The following is an 18616-nucleotide window of genomic DNA, read 5'->3' as shown; positions in this document are numbered from 1 at the left end:
TGCGATGGCATCTCAAGCATCGGATATTCCCCCTGAACTAGCAATAGTTTATCTGTTTCTTTCAAATAAATTTTTCATGGAGATTTTCACTTTTTTCTTTCTTTAGAATGTTGACCTTTCTCCCCAGAGCCCTGACACCCAAACCCTTGATGATCTCAGCCACTTTAGATGAATTTTTTGGTCTCCTGAACTAAAAGCCTCTCCTCTCACTGTCTCTCTGCTAAAGAAGACTTAAGGCAATAAAAAGGCAATGCTAACAGAAAATGTCATGAATGTGTAGGAAATTAAATGTAATGGAGCAGGCTGGGCACGGGGGCTCACGCCTGGAATCCAAGCACTTTGGCAGGCCAGGGCGGGTGGATCACCTGAGGTCAGGAGTTTGAGACCAGCCTGGCCAACATGGTGAAAACCCATTCATACTAAAAACACAAAACTTAGCCCAGCATGGTGGCAGGCACCTGTAGTCCCAGCTACTCAGGACACTGAGGCAGGAGAATCACTTGAACCTGGGAGGCAGAGATTGCAGTAAGCCAAGACCACACCATTGCACTTCAGCCAGGGCAACAAGAGCAAAACTCTGTCTCAAAAAAAAAAAAAAAAGAAGAAAAGAAATTTAATAGAGTCAAACTTTATGTAAATTTCAACTTTACATCTTCTATCTTGGAAAGATTGATTTTGCAAACTAAACTAAACTGCAAACTAAAAACAAAGGCAATAAATGAATTGCTAACTAAACTAAATTGCAAACTAAACTAAATGCAAACTAAAAGTGAAGGCAGTAAATGGATTGCTATCTGAAAAACTCCTTTGAAAGTTTGAGAAATTGGCAGTGGTGTTGGAGTTCATGGTGTTCTCATACCTGGAAATGCGCAGCTCATCCCAACAGGCAGAATCCAGAGGCCAGCACCTCCAGGGGGGCCTGCCCGTGCACACACACACACACACACCCTCCATCTCAACGAGAAGGTGCATTTCTGCCATTTGGTGCACTTTTAAAGATCTGACTCCCATCCAGACCTTCTAGAAGAGTTTTACTTATTTATGCCATAAAATATGGAACCTATTGTAATCCAAGGAAAACTATCTAGTTCCAACTTAAAATGTTTTTGATTTGCATCGTCCGGTATACCTATGACATAAAGGATGTGTAAAAGAATTAAAGTTACAGGGCTAGAAAAGCTCAGGGTTCTGGTGTATCGGGTGGGTATAGCTGCATGTGCTGACTTGCCAGTCCTGTGCACACAGAAGCCAGGATAAGGGGGCTTTTGTCCTTCAGGAACAGGCCAAATGCATCTTTGCTGGGCACAAATTCACTGCATCATTTGCAATTTTGAATCCAACCTGAAAAATCTTTGCTAAAAGTGTTCTTCTAAATTATTTCTTGAAATTGTTATATCTGATTACCAATGCTGCAGGCTTAGACACCAGGACCATGAGAACTACAAGCAGGGGTTGTGGGTTTGATGGAAGGACAGTGGCGAGAAAGGGGCAGATGAGGGGTTTCAGCATCCTGACGGCGTCTGTGTTCCTGCCAGGCTCTCGGAACCCGACCCCAGCCACACCCTAGAGGAGCGCGTGGTGCACTGGTACTTCAGACTCCTCGACAAAAACTCCAGTGGAGACATCGGCAAAAAGGAAATCAAACCCTTCAAGAGGTTCCTTCGCAAAAAATCAAAGCCCAAAAAATGCGTGAAGAAGTTTGTTGAATACTGTGATGTGAATAATGACAAGTCCATCTCAGTACAAGAACTGATGGGCTGCCTGGGTGTGGCTAAAGAGGACGGCAAAGCAGACACCAAGAAGCGCCACAGTAAGAGCCTTCCCACCCCCCACCCTGGGCCGTGGTCAGGCCCTGAGGCCTGGGAGGTCACTTCTCACAAGCACAATTACAGATTGTGTTTATGGCCTGGGGGTGCAAAAAAATCAAATATGCCGTTTAATTGTAGGTCATCTGTTTGCAGGAATAATAACGATAATGGATGACTCATGTCATGCTACTTGCCCAGGAGAGCCCAGGCTCAAAGGGCATGAACTCCGTGTTGCTTTGCAATGAGCCTTTTCACTGTTCACCATGGTTAGTTTCCCCCAGAATGGATTGTCTTCTGGTATTTGAGGTGCAAGCCTGGGAACCATTGGAATAACTCACCAACCCTGTACCTGAACTCCAACAATATGTTCAGGCCGGTTCACGAGGCATAAAATCATTGCTGAGGCCCAGACCAGTCATTCCAATGCTTATAGCAGTTTTACCAATTGAAAATACTTTTTTTTTGTGGGCCTGGCCTACCCAACCAACCGTGACAGGAAGCAAGAGAATCCTGTGATGGCCAGAGCCCAAGTGTCCTCAGGAGGCAAGCCAGGAAAACCCAGGTCTGACTTTTCAACTCAGAGACAGCACTGTGAGACGCACGCATGCCTTAGATTCCACTGCACATGTGTGCTAGATACTCCTGCATGTGTGTGCTGGATCCCACTTATGTGTGTGCTAGATCTCCCTGAACATGTGTGCCAGATCCCCCTTCACATGTGTGCTAGATACTCCTGCACATGTGTGTCAGATCCCCTGTGTGTGTGCTAGATCCCTTGCACATGTGTGTCCTGGATCCCCTGCACATGTGTGCTAGATCCCCCTGCACATGTGTGTGCTAGATCCCCTGCGTGTGTGCTAGATCCCTTGCACATGTGTCCTGGATCCCCTGCACATGTGTCCTGGATCCCCTGCACGTGTGCTAGATACCCCTGCACGTATGTGCTTGATCACCTCACACGTGTGTGAGATCCCCCTGCACGTGTGTGTGCTAAATCCCACTGCACGTGTGCCAGATTCCCCTTCATGTGTGTGCTGGATCTCCCTGCCCACTTGTGCTAGATTCCACTGCACATATGTGCTCCATCCCTTGCATGTGTGTGTAGATCCCCCATATGTATATGCTAGATCCTGCTGTACACGTGTACTGGATTCCACTGCACGTGTGTGCTGGATCTCATTCCACATGTGCATTAGATCTCACTGTCCTTGGGGATCTCTGTTTCCTGATTTGTATAATACTTGCTGGGTAGGGCTAGCAGAGACCTCTCAAATTCCTGTCATTTATGACTCTTTTATTTGTTGTTAACTTCAGTAACAAATGTGGAAGAGAAGGAGGTCTGCTTTACCATGGTCTTTAAAATCCTCCTGGCAAGGTGTGGTGGCTCACACCTGTAATCCCAGCACTTTGGGAGGCTGAGGTGGGTGGATCACCTGAGGTCAGGAGTTCAAAACAAGCCTGCCAGCATAGTGAAACCCCATCTCTACTAAAAGTATAAAATTTAGCTAGGCATAGTGGCTCATACCTGTAATCCCAGCTACTGCAGAGTCCGAGGCACAATTGCTTAAATCAGGGAGGCAGAGGTTGCAGTGAGCCAAGATCATGCCACTGCATTCCAGCCTGGGTGACAGAGTGAGACTCCGTGTTAAAAAGAGAGAGAGAAAAAAAAACCCTCCTGTGTTTGAAGCTCAGCTGTGAGACAGGGGCCCTTTGATCTAACCTGGACCGAGGGTTCCTGGAGGAAGCAGGACCATCGTCTGCCTCCTCTTCTCGGTGGCCTAGTGCTTGTCACCACAGTCACTCAGTGCTATTCAACCAAATTAGGGACAGCCTAGATCTGTGTCATGGTGAAGCACTTCCTACTAATTTCTCTGTGAAAAGTCAGCTCTGAAAAATTAAGCTTTATTTTGAAGCTTTCTGTGTAGGGCCTTTGTGGTTAATGCACATCCTGCCACCCTGACGATGTATTCACAGGAGAGTGGATGGCTGTACCTATGGCCAACTCCCTTCGCTCTGTGTGCAGGAGGCTGCCCTCTGTGCTGGCCCGGTCATCCGATGAGGTCAGAGAGAATCCTCAGTTATGTTCAATGTTCTGTCTCCATCAAGGACTCTTTGGCAAGTGTGGGAGGAGTTCGCCTCTCACATGACAAAAAAGAAAAGAAATCACTCTGGGCTGATCAACTCTGATGCATGAAGGCAGCAAATGCCCACTCACCACTGTGGGAAGAGGGGCACTAAACGTGCTGCCACAGTCTGGCAAGGCTCATGATCCAATATCCAATCCCACTTCATGGCTCAAGACCTCATTTCATTTTCACAGCCATCCTGGGGGGGACGAGGTCACAGACAGATGCTGCCATCCCTGACACTTGCAGACAAGGACACACAGGCACTGCAGTCATCAGCACTTTGATCTGAGTCTTCCTCAGCAGTGCTGCATGCAGCAAGGGCAGTGCTGTTGGAAATCGCCCACTGTGCTGGGCTGCACTTCCTGTTAGGGCTCCTTCACCCACACCGGGGTACACCTGCAACCCTGCAGGCATTTGGATGGATAACCAAGAATGCCCAGTCTCAATAGTTGCCCATGTGTGATTTTGTCCTTGCTTTTCCCTTTTTTTGTATTCAGCACCTGCCCATTGGGTTTCCTGGGCACTTCTCTCTTACTGCCACCCGATACTGCTTTTGGCTTCGTGGACTGGGACTGTGTCTTAGTCCACTTTGTGCTTCTTTTTTTTTTTTTTTTGTGAGACGGAGTCTTGCTCTGTCGCCTGGGCTGGAGTGCAGTGGCCAGATCTCAGCTCACTGCAAGCTCTGCCCGCGAGTTTACGCCATTCTCCTGCCTCAGCCTCCCGAGTAGCTGGGACTACAGGCGCCCGCCACCTCACCCGGCTAGTTTTTTGTATTTTTTAGTAGAGACGGGGTTTCACCGTGTTAGCCAGGATGGTCTCGATCTCCTGACCTCGTGATCCGCCCGTCTCGGCCTCCCAAAGTGCTGGGATTACAGGCTTGAGCCACCGCGCCCGGCCCACTTTGTGCTTCTGTAACAGAACATCATGGATAGGGTAACTTACGAACACAAATATATTAGCTCATGGGTCTAGAGGCTGGGCAGTCCAAGATTGTGGAATCAGCATCTGGTGAGGGCCTTTGTGCTGTGTCATCCCCAAATGGAAGGGCGAAGAGAGGGTGAGAAAGAGAGAGAAAGCAAGGGGGGGCAAACACGTTCTTTCCTAGGAGCTCACTCCCAAGATAATGGCATACACCTGTTCATGAGGGCAGAGTCCTCAAAATGCAGACCTCTTAAACCTCCCAACGCTTCTGCATTAGGGATTGAGTTTCCAGCACATGAACTTTGGGCTCACCTTCAGACCATAACAAGCTGCTTTCTTCACTTTTTTCTCTTATTTTGGTCCCTGCTCAGGATCCCAAAAGACAAATGGTGTATTGCTCTTTGAGACTTAAAACCTACCAGCAGGGTCCACATGGGAGGCCTGGGGGAGTGATGGGGAGATGGAGAGCAGGTAACAGCCAGATTAGCAACTGGAGCCAGGGAACCATGGTGTCCCTCACCCCTGATGATTCCACATAGGGAAGATGAACACCCATTCAGCGATTCACGAAGGGAACTGCTCACATTCTGCTGTTGCCCCATCTGCACATGATGAGTGACACCTTGTGGCACCTGGGGGTTTCCTGTGTAGCTCCTCCTCCATTATGGAAGCCAGTCTCTGCATTTCTATAGAAGGCTAATTTTTATGGTTATAGTGAGAAAAGTAAGGATGGACAGAGCCAAGTGTAGATCTATTTTTGACCTTTTAATCTTCCATTCCTGGATGGTGCAGGCTGGTCTTTTCTTTGCAAGGACTCCTTCCTGTTAGCCATTGTCAGGTGGCTTGAGTAGCACCCAAAACTTAAGCCACATATGGCCTCTGCCCTCCTCAGCCTGGTGCTACAGGTTCATGTGGTTCATGGCCCTTGCTGGGGCAGATTCCTGTCTACTAATTTCTTCCGTTAAACTGAAGTAAATGTAGACTCTTTGTGAGAGGGTGGGTGAGTTCTGGTTTGTGAGGGGTGGGTGAGTTCCAGTTTGTGAGGAGGGTGGGTGAGTTCCAGTTTGTGAGTGGGGTGGGTGAGTTCCAGTTTGTGAGGGGGGTGGATGAGTTCCGTTTTGTGAGGGGGGTGGGTGAGTTCCGGTTTGTGAGGGGGGTGGGTGAGTTCCAGTTTGTAAGGGGGGTGGGTGGGTTCTGGTTTGTGAGGGGTGGGTGAATTCCAGTTTGTGAGGGGGGTGGGTGAGTTCCAGCAATTGGTGGGTTTTCAAGTAGAATAATTGGGCCCAGAGCTGTGATTATGGTGACAGAATTTTGAAAATTTCGGGATCAAATGATTTCAAGATAGATCCACAGCAGTTAAGAAGATGGTTTCCTGGAGGCCCTGCTCCTATGCTACCCTTCCAGAGGAACCCATAGCTCCCCGCATCCTGCACCACCTGCAGGACACAGCTCAGACTGCATGTGTGTGTGGTGTGTGTATAAATATGGGGTGTGTGTGTATATGTGTGTGGGGGGGTTGGTTTGTGTGTGTGTGGTATGCAGTGTGCAGGGTGTGTGCGTGGTGTGTAGGTAAGGTGTGTGGTGTGTAAACACTAGCATTGGCGTTCTGGGCTGGATCAAGGTCTGTTAGGGCAAATGTCTGGCATTCATCTATGTGTCCTACTATTTTAAAACATAGTATATTGATAGGAAATTTGAGGTGTCATTTGGCAAACAGATCAGGAGACAATTAAAAGATAATTTGTTACTCACAGATCCGAAGGAGACGAGGCCATGCTGTGCTGTGGGAGGCCACATGGGAGACACCAGTGTCAGCCAAGAGACAGAGGAAGTGAGGGACTGGGCCTGAGCCCTTATCATGATTTCCCAGGCAGACTTGCCTGTAAATGAGGTGGCCAGGTTATAGGTTGGGTGAGGATGAAGGTTATAGGCTGGGTGACAATGAAGGTTGTAGGCTGGGTGAGGGTAGAAGTTGTAGGTTCGGTTAGGGTGGAGGTTATAGGGTGGGTGAGGGAGGACGTTGTAGGTTGGGTAAGGGTGGAGGTTGTAGGTTGGGTGAGGGTGGAGGTTATTGGCTGGTTGAGGGTGGAGGTTGTAGTATGGGTGAGGGTAGAGGTTGTAGGTTGGGTAGGGGTAGAGGTTGTAGGTTGGGTGAGGTTGTAGGTTGGGTGAGGGTGAAGGTTGTTTGCTGGTTGAGGGTGCAGGTTATAATATGGGTGAAGGTAGAGGTTGTATGGTGAGTGAGGGTGGAGGTTGTAGACTGGGTGAGGGTAAAGGTTGTAGCTTAGATGAGGGTGCAGGTTGTAGGTTAGGTGAGGGTAAAGCTTGTTTGCTGATTGAGGTTGGAGGTTATAATATGGGTGAGGGTGGAAGTTTAGCTTGGATGAGGGTGGAGGTTGTAGGTTGGGTGAGGGTGGAGGTTGTAGGTTGGGTGAGGGTGGAGGTTGTAGGTTGAGTGAGGGTGGGTGTTATAGGGTTAGTGAGGTTGTAGATTATAGGTTGGGTGAGGGTGGAGGTTGTTGTCTGAATGAGGGTTGAGGTTGTTGGCTGGGTGAGGGTGGAGGTTGTAGGCTGGATGAGGGTGTTGGTTGTTGTCTGGGTGAGGGTGGAGGTTGTAGGTTGGGTGAGGATAGAGGTTGTTGGCTGGGTGAGGGTGGAGGTTGTAGGTTGAGTGAGGGTAGAGTTTGTAGGTTGAGTGAGTGTGGGTGTTATAGGGTTAGTGAGGTTGTAGATTATAGGCTGGGTGAGGGTGGAGGTTGTTGTCTGAATGAGGGTGGAGGTTGTTGGCTGGGTGAGAGTGGAGGTTGTAGGTCGGCCTGAATAGGAAAGGCTGCTCCTCACTGTCTCTGGGGATGGGCTAACTCAGAGGGCAGCCTCTTCAGCATAAGCAAGGTTCAGATGTCAAAGCATTAGATAAAGGAAGTGAAAGTCATGGTTAATACACCCACTCTCCAAGGAGCTGGCCCATGGATTGGGTTCTGATAGAAGGATATGAGTCCCTCATGAGCAAGCTAAATCCCCTAGACAGTCTCTTTGGAACGTGGCAGCAGCATACAGACAACTGTTGTGAGCCGCATATCCTGATGTGGAAAGGTTGTCAGTTCCTTCTAGGACGGGTCCACGTTGCTGTGTGCTAAGGCTGAGCAGGACCCTGGTGTTGAAGGATACATGGAGTTCTCAGTAGCTCTGGGAGAAAGCCCTGGGAGGAAATGTTTTTTCCTTGCATATATTGATAGACTGAAATGAAGGTGACCTTTATGAGTCATGACCTTCCATGGGTCATGCTTCACGCAAGTGACTACAGAATCGCAATGGCTTAGGACCCAAGCGTTTCCTTCTGGTTTACATAGCATAAAGGCTGTGGGTTGCCACCATGCTACCCTGGGTGGGAATGCAGGTTCAGCACAGGTCAGCACAGGTCTTGGGGAGATGTGGCAGAGAAGCGTGAGAGGCTGAGCCACTCGCACAGCCACAGGGGAGGTGGATGCTCAGAGATGGAACCTCTCAGACCTTTGGAAGGTGCGAACCTTCCAAAGGCTCAAGGCACAGTGTGGGGCAGGGAAGGGGCATGGATGGGCTGGAGTGCTTAGACCCTGGCAAGGAAGAATAGATGGATGGTGGAGCACAACGTGATCTCTTCTGATGCCATCATCTTAGGTGAAAAGTTTAAGTTGCTGCAGAAGTTTGAGTTATCTTCTTTAGATCCCTCTGAATAATCTGATATGTCTCAGTTTTATTGTCTTCTTAGTAATCAAGAAGAAAGCATATGATCGCTCCTAGAAAAATAAACTGCAATTTGGCAAAAGAGGCAATTTGGTCATGGTTAAAAATGAACATTGTGGTCTCGGATACATATTTAGCTGATTTTGCAGCCCTTTCATTTTCCTTACGGAATTTTTCTTTTTTCTGACTTAAAAAAAATTCATTATCAGTCATATGTTTTCTACCCTGTATAGTTTGTAGTAGCAAAAAGTCAGAAAAACCTTAAGATCCAAGAAGAAATTAGCGAGAACATTCTAACCACCGTGCTACTAAGTTTTTTTGTTTCTTGTATGTTTGCTCACTACTGAACAGCACACTTTTTATTCTAAAAAATATGAGAAATCAGCCAGGCGCAGTGGCTCACGCCTGTAATCCCTGCACTTTGGGAGGCCGAGGCCATGAGATCAGGAGTTCGAGATGATTCTGGCCAACATGGTGAAACCCTGTCTCAAGTAAAAATACAATAATTATTAGGCGTGGTGGTGCGAGCCTGTAATCCCAGCTATTCGGGAGGCTGAGGCAGGAGAATTGCTTGAAGCTGAGAGTCGGAGGTTGCAGTGAACCGAGATTGCGCCATTGCACTCCAGTCTGGGTGGCAGAGTGAGACCCCATCCTCCCCGGCAAAAAAAAAAAAAAAAAAAAAAGAATATTAACTTTTTAAAATTAACCTCCAGCATATCCCAGGATATTTATATGCCTCCAGCATAGCCCAGGAGCCTCTGGCTGCTTCTCTGAGTGAGACCGTTGGAAGGATGGATGGACAGGGCAGAGCACACCCTGCCTCCAGCATAGCCCAGTTATAAAACTTACAAAGTTATAACACTTCTTTTTATAACTGTAATCTACAGCTACTTCCTTTTATAACTTTACAGCTACTTCTAACTCCAAGGGAGAATTCTATTAATCAGCAAACAATCCAACAAAAAACTGGCAATTGGTGAATAGCCAAATTGGCTCAGAATAGATTCAAAGTATCACTCTAATAGTATTTAAATTTGAACCGTTGGCTGAAAGGCCTGTTTTTTTCCTGTAAAGTAATCATTTCAGTCAAGACAAGTAGATGAGCAGCAATATTCATTTGGGCACTTAGACCATTAAAACCAGCTATTTAAAAAAAATCATAGATTTAGCCACTGCTTAATGTTTTTGCAATTTACCTAATATGCTTGTTTTGCACCTTTTCACACTGTGTTTCTACTTGCGTTATGGCAAAGGGGAGACAGTTTGAAAATAGAACAATTTTGCTCTTTATTCCATGTTTTTTATTGAGTGGATGGAAATCAACAGTTAATCAAGGAATATGGAAAGAAGGATGCTTCCCTCATCTGTTGATTCATTTGAAGACTATTGACCAAGTGCTTTCTGCTCTAGACATTGACAGAATAACAGTAAACACACAGAAATGTGTGTCTCTTTTGGGATTACACTTTGGTATGGAAGCAAGTCATCAGATAAATAGGAAACCCCACAGCATGATAGGGGTTACTTGTGGAGGAGGCAGAAGGGAGGGTCAGGAGGGCTGGAACGTCAGATGGGGACAGGGAGGAGGCCCTGCAAAGTGAGATTGACTGGAGACTGGAGGAGCAGAGGAGAACCAAGGGTCGGGATTTGCTCCCAGATGAGATGAGAAAGGTAGGAGAAGAGAGGTGTGATCATGACTCCAAAAGTTTGCCCTGAGCAGCTCAAGAATGGGGTCACTGTATCCTGAAAATGGAATATGTCAGAAAGTAGGTTTGCAAGGGAAGATAATGAGTCCGGCTGGGTCCTGTTTCTTTTGAGCTGCCTATTGAATGAAAATCCACATGGAGATAACGAAGTTGGATGTGATAATCTGGACTGAGGAAAGAAAGAGGTCCATGCTGAAGATGACAGCAATTTGTATCCTTGGAGCTGTCAGGAAATAGAGTATTTAAAACCCTGAGACCAACTGAGCCCACTAGTGAGTGCGGGAAAGTGGGAAAGGGATGAGGATGCTGAAGCCCCTAGGAGGCGTCCCAGAGGTTTCCATGGAGACGCAGGTGCGGAAGCTGAGCTGAGAGCAGGAAGGAGACTTTCCAGGGAAGCTCCGCTGTGCAGGGGCCGTGAAGCCAGGAGACAGCACAGCTCCCTCAGGCTTTGACTCTACTCGAAGCTTTGGAAAAAACTATTTTGAGCCAAACACTTTCATTTCTCCGGGTTTTAATATAGAAGCAAAAGACTTCAAAGAGCCCTAGTTGGGGCAATCCTGATGGCTTCGCTCCCGGTACCCCAGGGACGTGAACCCTCTCCTTCTGGGGAAAGGTTGAGAAACATCTAGAATTCACTTCTCCAGAGAAGGTGGATTTACCTTAGAGTTTGGGGTAAAGTAAAACATTCTTCTAAGGCTGGACTATCTGTGTTGTTAGAAAGTACTTACATAGTAACTTTCATAATCCACTACTCATAATTTATGTTCAATGCATGTATAGTTAGCTCTTCTGTGGATTCAAGCAAACTTGCATCAAAAATTCTCAGAGAACAAAAAAGATACAAATAAAAAACAATGTAGTATATAGCAACTATTTACACAGCGTTAACATTGCACTAAGCATTATAAGTAGTCTATAGATTATTTAAAGTACATAGGAGGATGTGTTTATATTATATTAAAATATTACACCATACTATATAAGAAACTTGAGAATTGCAGGATTTGGGTTTGCGGGGCTCCTGGAGCCAATCCCTTCTGGATGCTGAGGAATGACTGTATGTATTTTTTTTTCATGTAAATGAGTTTGCCAATTGATAACACCTTCCTAAAGTGATGTGGACTCCTTCCTGAAATTATGTTGAACCTTTCATTAAATAATGAGTCTCTGATTTTTAATAATATATATTTTTTTCCTGCTAGCCCCCAGAGGTAATACTGAAAGTACGTCTAATAGACAGGTAAGTATGTTTATATTTTACTGTTAACCATTTCCTTTTTTAATTATATACAATAACAATTCAGAGTTATGTAGATTTGCAATGGCCAGTACCTTCCAAGAAAAGAAATAATTCAAGGGAGGCAAGCATACTGTCTACACCCTGTGAGGACTAAAGCAGTCTTATAGAATTCTATCCAAAATCACCAACTTGTTGACTGAAAACGTTTATTACTTTAACTTTCAATTATTAAGACAAATTTCTGAGTTCCCTTGTTTGGTAGATTTTTTTTTTTTTTTTTTTTTTTTTTTTTTTTTTTTTTTTTTTTTAAGAGAAGGGTTTTTGCCATGTTGCCCAGGCTAGTCTCGAACTCATAGGCTCAAGCAGTCCACTTGGGATTACAGGTGTGAGTCACTGTGCCCCGCTGAATTTTTTCAAGCAGTTGTCTGAGTGTTTGTAATTTGGTTCCTGCGTTTTGTCAGGGAGGTTGCAGGAACAGGAGGCATCCTTCATACACGGGTGAATTTCTGTTTCTTTTTGGGGTCCCAGCAAGACACGCGTTGGGCTCCCAAAAGGGACTTTCGGCTCCTGCTGTGTGTTCACAAACATGTGTTTGTGTTTCTGGTTCTCCCTCTCAATTTGCAAGTAAAGGATGCGATGGTGGTGTCCTCCAGCACCCAAAGCCACAACCTATCACATGTCAAGAACATTTTCCAGCAGATAAACATGAGTGGGTTCATGTCTCTCTCCTTCAAAGCCAGGGCAAAATCCTCACTTCTTTGCTACCACGAGTCAATTTGTGATTTATTTTGCCTGCACCTGTTTGATGTCAGGTTGACATTTCCTGAGGCAAGCCCCTGTATTTGTTGTGGGTTTAAGTGGAGGCAGCCAGCACACACCTTGGATGTAATTTAAAACCATTTCATGAGGAAAGATGTGTGATACGTTTTCCTTTGTTTAGCAAATGTTTATGGTTTTAACTTTAAATCTCACCGCAAATCACTTACACTTTAAAACAGGGCTGGTCTGAAAGTAATTACCCTCCCTGAGTGCCAAGACCTCCAGAAGTTGTTTTCATTCGAGAACGGCAATCACTGTACTCATGCACTCCACGCATCTTAAATGAACTCAGTTCAAAGCACACGCCTCCTGCTTCAGCTCTTTTTTTCCAAAGAGAGAAACGGAAGCAGTTTCCCCTCCTTTTCTAGTGGACGCGCGGACCTTCATGCCTTTCATTTTGTGGCTATTTCTGCAAACTGTGATACTGGGATTGATCCTAACGGGCAAGCTAGTTGCGGCTCCTACCGGCCGTGGCCATTGAAGGTCACCATGTTTCTTTGAAGCATCTCAAAGAATAACATGGTGCCAGCCAGCCAGGGTTTCCCTATGTGCATGACCCAGACAGGAACTATCAAAAGAAGGGATCACAGGAGGGTGCATGATGCTAACGTAGAATCCAAAGAAGCTATTTCCTGATCTCTTCAGCTTCCACTGCAACTCCAGAGTAGTCAGAGCTGTTATTAAATAAGTTAAGATGTTAGTCCACCTTCTCCTCCAGCCATCCTGGCCATCTTTAATGACTGGTAAAATACTTTGACGGGTTGTCTTTATGCACAGCGAATTTAAACCTCAAGTTTAGTGTTGGAGATGGGTTTGTCTTCTTACCTTTTCAGATCTTTATCAAGGGGAATAAAAGCCAACTCAGAAACCTCCTAAACTTTAGAATTTAATTACTTAAATAATAAAACAGAAGAACAGATCAACATTTGTAAGAATTGGCCCTCTCGGAAAACTGAGTCTAGGAGATTGTATATTACTTTTCTTTTTCATTCTAAATTACTTTTAATTGAAAGTCAAGGTGCTGAGTTACCGTTGTTTATCATTATAATCAGCAAACTTTTTAAGTTGGATTTCTTCTTAAAGAGGTAAATAGTGAACAAAAGAGATAAAAAGGAAAATTAAGAATCAACTATGCCTTTATCAAATTTGAAGCATAAGTTATATTATTAAAATTATTTTTGTATAATCAAGGTGATAAGACATTCTGGAAAACATTTAATGTATTGAGTACTTAAAATATTTATAGTGGATGTTACTTTTTTGAAATGATATATTTTCCCCAATATTTCTATCATGTCAAGGAAGGAAAGTGTTAAAAAGTTACCAGTGTCCAAAATGTCTTCCTCGTTTCTCATTCATCCTTACCCCTCACGACCTGCCCAGCCCTCTTTGGTTCAGTTCATTCCCGGAAGCCCCTTCGTCTTCTCAGGCGAGTGACACACACCTCTGAATATAATGTCTCTTTTTGTCTTGTCTTTTCAGCCCAGGAAACAAGGATAAATGGCTCCCACAGCGAAGGCAGTTCCTAGACATGTGGGAAACTCCCTCACCAAACGAGCAATTAAGAAAACAAAAACAGAAACACATAGTATTTGCACTTTGTACTTTAAATGTAAATTCACTTTGTAGAAATGAGATATTTAAACAGACTGTTTTAATCTGTGAAAATGGAGAGTTGGCTTCAGAAAATTAATCACATACAATGTATGTGTCCTCTTTTGACCTTGGAAATCTGTATGTGGTGGAGATGTATTTGAATGCATTTAGGCTTAATTTCTTCGCCTTCCACATGTTAACAGTGGAGCTCTAGGCACTCTGGTTGCAATCCTATGGCTTCCCTAACCCCTGCAGTCACTTCCAGATGGCTGTGCTTACAGCATTGCGGAATCATGTTGGAAGCTCCACATTTCCGTGGAAGGTTGTGATGTACGGTTGACCCTTCAGGCAGTTAACATGCACGGGCTGGTTTGTTTCTTGGGATTTTCTGTTAGTTTGTCTTGTTTTGCTTTCCAGAGATCTTGCTCGTACAATGAATCACGCAACCACTAAAGCTATCCAGTTAAGTACAGGTAGTTCCCCTGGAGGAAATACTATTTCCAAACTGTCTTTGGTGTGATACTTTGGCTCAAAGGATGTTTGCTTTTCCATTTTAAGCTTCTGTTTGAGTTTTGCCCTGGGGCTTGAGCGAGTCCCGGAGAGTCGTTCTGGTGGTGGGAGGCTGCCTAGGAGGGGCCCATCCTTCCAAAATGTAAATCCAGTCACGGTGTGACCGAGCTGCCTAACAGGCTTGTCTGCCTGGTTTTTCCCCCACATGATCCTCCTATCTGGTCCACCCCAGGGCTACCGGAAGGTAAAGTCTTCACCTGAACCAATTATGAGCAATCTCCTTACTGAAGGCACAGCTGGATCCATGGTGCCCCCAGGGCTGGTGTTGGCAGCCGGGGAGAAGTGCCTGTGGGTCCCCACGGTTCCTTTCTACTTTTCTGAATGCATCAAGGGTACAAGAACTTGCCAATGGGAAATTCATCTGGGTGGCACTGGCAGAGAAGGATAGGATTGGAATGCCCACACGGTGACCAAAGAACTGGCCTGCGTGCACAGCCAGCTGCCCCCCTCAGGCCTGGGCCTGGAGCTCAGAGCGCCCTCTGTCTGTGAGGAACTGTTTGGAGGATGGTCTGAGAGCGGAAACTTCAATGTGATTCTATCTCGGCTCAGACTGTTGTTTGGAAAAGCATCTTCATGGCCCCAAATCCCCTGACACATGCCTTGTAGAAGATGTTTGTGAGGTTGGGATGCTTGTGGAGCATCGCATAAGGCTTCTTACTTATTTAAACTGTGCAAGGTAAAAATCAAGCCTTTGAAGCCACAGAACCAGCTCAAGTACATGCCAATGTTGTTTAAGAAACAGTTATGATCCTAAACTTTTTGGATAATCTTTTATATTTCTGACCTTTGAATTTAATCATTTTTCTTAGATTAAAATAAAGTATGCTATTAAAACTATGTTAGTCTCTTTTTTTCCAACTAAATGCAGACTTTGATAATTACTTAATTGTACAGGTGTCTACCGTACAGGAGGGAAAGGTGAGGGCTGTGGGCTGAAAGAATTGGAATCCTGGCTGTGTCCCTGAGTGGGGTGTGACTTTAGACATGACCCCTCAGTTCCCCCTCTGGGATGCGGGGATGCTGGTGGCATGCATGAACCTCCTCCTTCCACACATGGGAAGAGAATTATGTGAGTTGTTAACGTATGCAAAGTGCTTGGAACCTGCACCCCAGGTGTGCCACGTACACGTGTTTGCCCTGACCGTGTGGAAGGTCATCTGTCTGTGAGTCTTAACTCCGCACTGCCCAGTGCTGCTGACGTCACCCAGTGCTATAGGAAACTTCAGAAGAAACAAAAAGAGTGCCTTATTTTGATTAAAGCTGGTGGCCGGGCACAGTGGCTCATGCCTGTACTCCCAGCACTTTGAGAGCCCGAGGCGGGTGTATCATTTGAGGTCAGGAGTTTGAGACCAGCCTGGCCAATCTGGTGAAACCCCATCTCTACTGAAAATACAAAAATTAGCTGGACATGGTGGCAGGTGCCTGCAATCCCAGCTACTTGGGAGGCTGAGGCAGGAGAATCGCTTGAACCTGCCAGGGGGAGATTGCCAGTGACCTGAGATCACGCCATTGCAGTCCAGCCTGGGCAATAGAATGAGACTCAGTGTCCAAAAAAAAAAAAAAAGCTGGTGCTTTTCTCAAAGTTACACAACTAGAAGCCTGAGGATGCCTTGATCTGCCCCTCCCCTGCACCCCACATTCCCCTCCCCCACACCTCCTGTCCCCCTCCCCCGCACCTCACATTCCTCTCCCCCACACCCCGCCCCCCTACACTCAGGTCCCCCTCCCCCATCCCGTGCATCCCCTCCCCCACACCCCACGTTCCCCTCCCCCACACCATGCATCCCCTCCCCCACACCCCACACCCCACACAGCATCCCGTATCCTCCTTCCCCACACCTGCATCCCCTCCCCCACACCCCACACAGCATCCCGTGTCCGCCTCCCCGACACCTGCATCCTGTGTCCCCCTCCCCCACACCTGCATCCCTGCCTTGCTTAGACCCTTGTGTTTTCCTTGGACTGTCGTGGTAGCATCTTAACTGGACACACTTCCTCCAGGATTAGTTACTGCCTCCTGGTCCTGGTAAATTCACCCAGCCCACCCCAACCCCATACACAATTTTCTTTCTATTCAGAAAAAAGTGATCTTTGTAAAACTCTGTCTTAGCATTGGCGATGATCAATTGTGCAGTAAAGACAATACTGGGAAGGACATTAGGAGAGGACTGTTGTCAGGGAAAGCTGCTAGTGGAGGTGGGGCTTAAACTGGGATTTTGGAGTAGGTAGGAGAGGATGAAGTGTTCCACAAGACTGAAAGAGCTTGAAAAAGATAGTAAGGGAAAGGGAGTGGGGAGGCATGGAGCGGGTGCAGGTGGTTCTTATTGCAAAATATTAAGATTGCAAATCCAAACCAGAAATCTGTTTCTCTTACCCAGGCCATGTGCCTGTTTCTAGTGAAAGATGCCTCCCTCCCCAAACCATCCCCCACTCTCCTCGTTATGTCTGAAAAGGCTTTCCTGTATTTTTGTCAAAAATATCTTGATTGGAGGTTTATTTTAGAAGCATACCGACCAACTCATAAATCATGCCTATCATTGCCACACCAGAAATTTTTTGAATGATCTAGGTGAATGTTTTCAGCTTTTTTTCTGAAATCAATGTGCAGAAATGACTGACATGATCATAAGCTGCCAATTGGACAATCTAGGTGTGCAAACAACAAAGCTACTCAAGAAAGATAATATGGGCTGGGGATGGTGGCTCATGCCCGTAATCCCAGCACTTTGGGAGGCCGAGGCAGATGGATCACCTGAGGTCAGCAGTTCAAGACCAGTCTGGCCAACATGGCGAAACCCTGTCTCTACTAAAAATACAAAACATTAGCCAGGCATGGTGACAGGTGCCTGTAATCCCAGTTACTCGGGAAACGAAGGCATGAGAATCACTTGTGCCGAGACCAGCTCAGTCGGGGAGACCCTAACCCAGTGGCACTAGAGGAATTAAAGACACACACACAGAAATATAGAGGTGTGAAGTGGGAAATCAGGGGTCTCACAACCTTCAGAGCTGAGAGCCCCAACAGAGATTTACCCACGTATTTATTAACAGCAAGCCAGTCATTAGCATTGTTTCTATAGATATACAATTAACTAAAAGTATTCCTTATGGGAAACAAGGGATGGGCTGAATTAAAGGAATAGGTTGGGCTAGTTAACTGCGGCAGGAGCATGTCGCTAAGGCACAGATCGCTGGCGCTATTGTTTGTGGCTTAGGAATGCCTTTAAGCCTATTGTTTGTGGCTTAAAAATGCCTTTAATGTGGGGTGTGGGGGAGGGGCAGATCAAGGCTTAAGAATGCCTGAGCGGGCCAGGTGTTCCTTGCTCTCATTCCTGTAAACCCACAGCCTTCCAGCCTGGGCGTCATGGCCATCATGAACACGTGACAGTGCTGCAGAGATTTTGTTTATGGCCAGTTTTGGGGCCAGTTTATGACCAGATTTTGGGGCGCCTGCTCCCAACAACTTGAAACGGGGAGGTGGAGGTTGCCGTGAGCCAAGATCATGCCACTGTGCTCCAGTCTGGGGGATAGAGCGAGGCTCTGGCTCGAGAAAAAGAAAGTATGAATATTATACGATGCTCATTTACCTTTGTCTTTATCCCTGTGTGTTGTCGAGGTTGGTCAGGCTAGTATGGGTCTAGTATGGTAGTCTGGGCTCTGCTGAACTGGCTCTGTGTGTCAGGATGGGCACGGGTGGGCTGGGCTCTGCTGAACTGGCTCTGTGTGTCAGGATGGGCACGGGTGGGCTGGGCGCTGCTGAACTGGCTCTGTGCGTCAGGATGGGCACGGGTGGGCTGGAGTCTCATCCTTCAGGGACTCTGGGACTCATGGGTCTTGAGGGACAGGTTCTTGCTCAGCTGCGGCTGAAATGCAAGAAAGTCAGTGGGACTGCACAAGCATGTTTCAAGCCTCAGCTGTGACCTGTCTGCTAATATCTGCTGGCCAAAGTCTGTCACGTGGGTCAGGACAAGTCACCAGGCTGTGACAGGGAATGGAAGCAGAACAGCCCTCACAGTAATGAAATCTCACCACTCAAACTCCCATCTCCACACGCTTGTCTGCTGAACCTTCTTCTGACAAAGTGGAAAGGCTGAGGAAGGGCGT

At 46.4% G+C, this 18616-nt stretch overlaps 1 protein-coding gene across 1 annotated transcript in view; it reads left to right on the top strand.

Moving 5' to 3' along the window:
- Window positions 1-15349, top strand: part of SMOC2 (SPARC related modular calcium binding 2) — a 217695-nt gene extending 202346 nt beyond the window's left edge. The window contains exons 13-15 of the mRNA XM_010388342.2: window positions 1536-1810; window positions 11490-11527; window positions 13829-15349. Of these exons, the coding sequence (XP_010386644.2) occupies window positions 1536-1810; window positions 11490-11527; window positions 13829-13846 (331 nt within the window). The 3' untranslated portion in view covers window positions 13847-15349. The remainder of the gene's footprint in view (window positions 1-1535; window positions 1811-11489; window positions 11528-13828) is intronic.
- Window positions 15350-18616: the final 3267 nt, after the last annotated feature.

This window comes from Rhinopithecus roxellana, chromosome 4 (genome assembly GCF_007565055.1).
Source record: "Rhinopithecus roxellana isolate Shanxi Qingling chromosome 4, ASM756505v1, whole genome shotgun sequence".
In the NCBI taxonomy this organism is placed as follows: Eukaryota; Metazoa; Chordata; class Mammalia; order Primates; family Cercopithecidae; genus Rhinopithecus; species Rhinopithecus roxellana.
The sequence above is the reverse complement of the archived record's forward strand: the minus strand, read 5'-3'. Positions and strand labels throughout refer to the sequence as shown.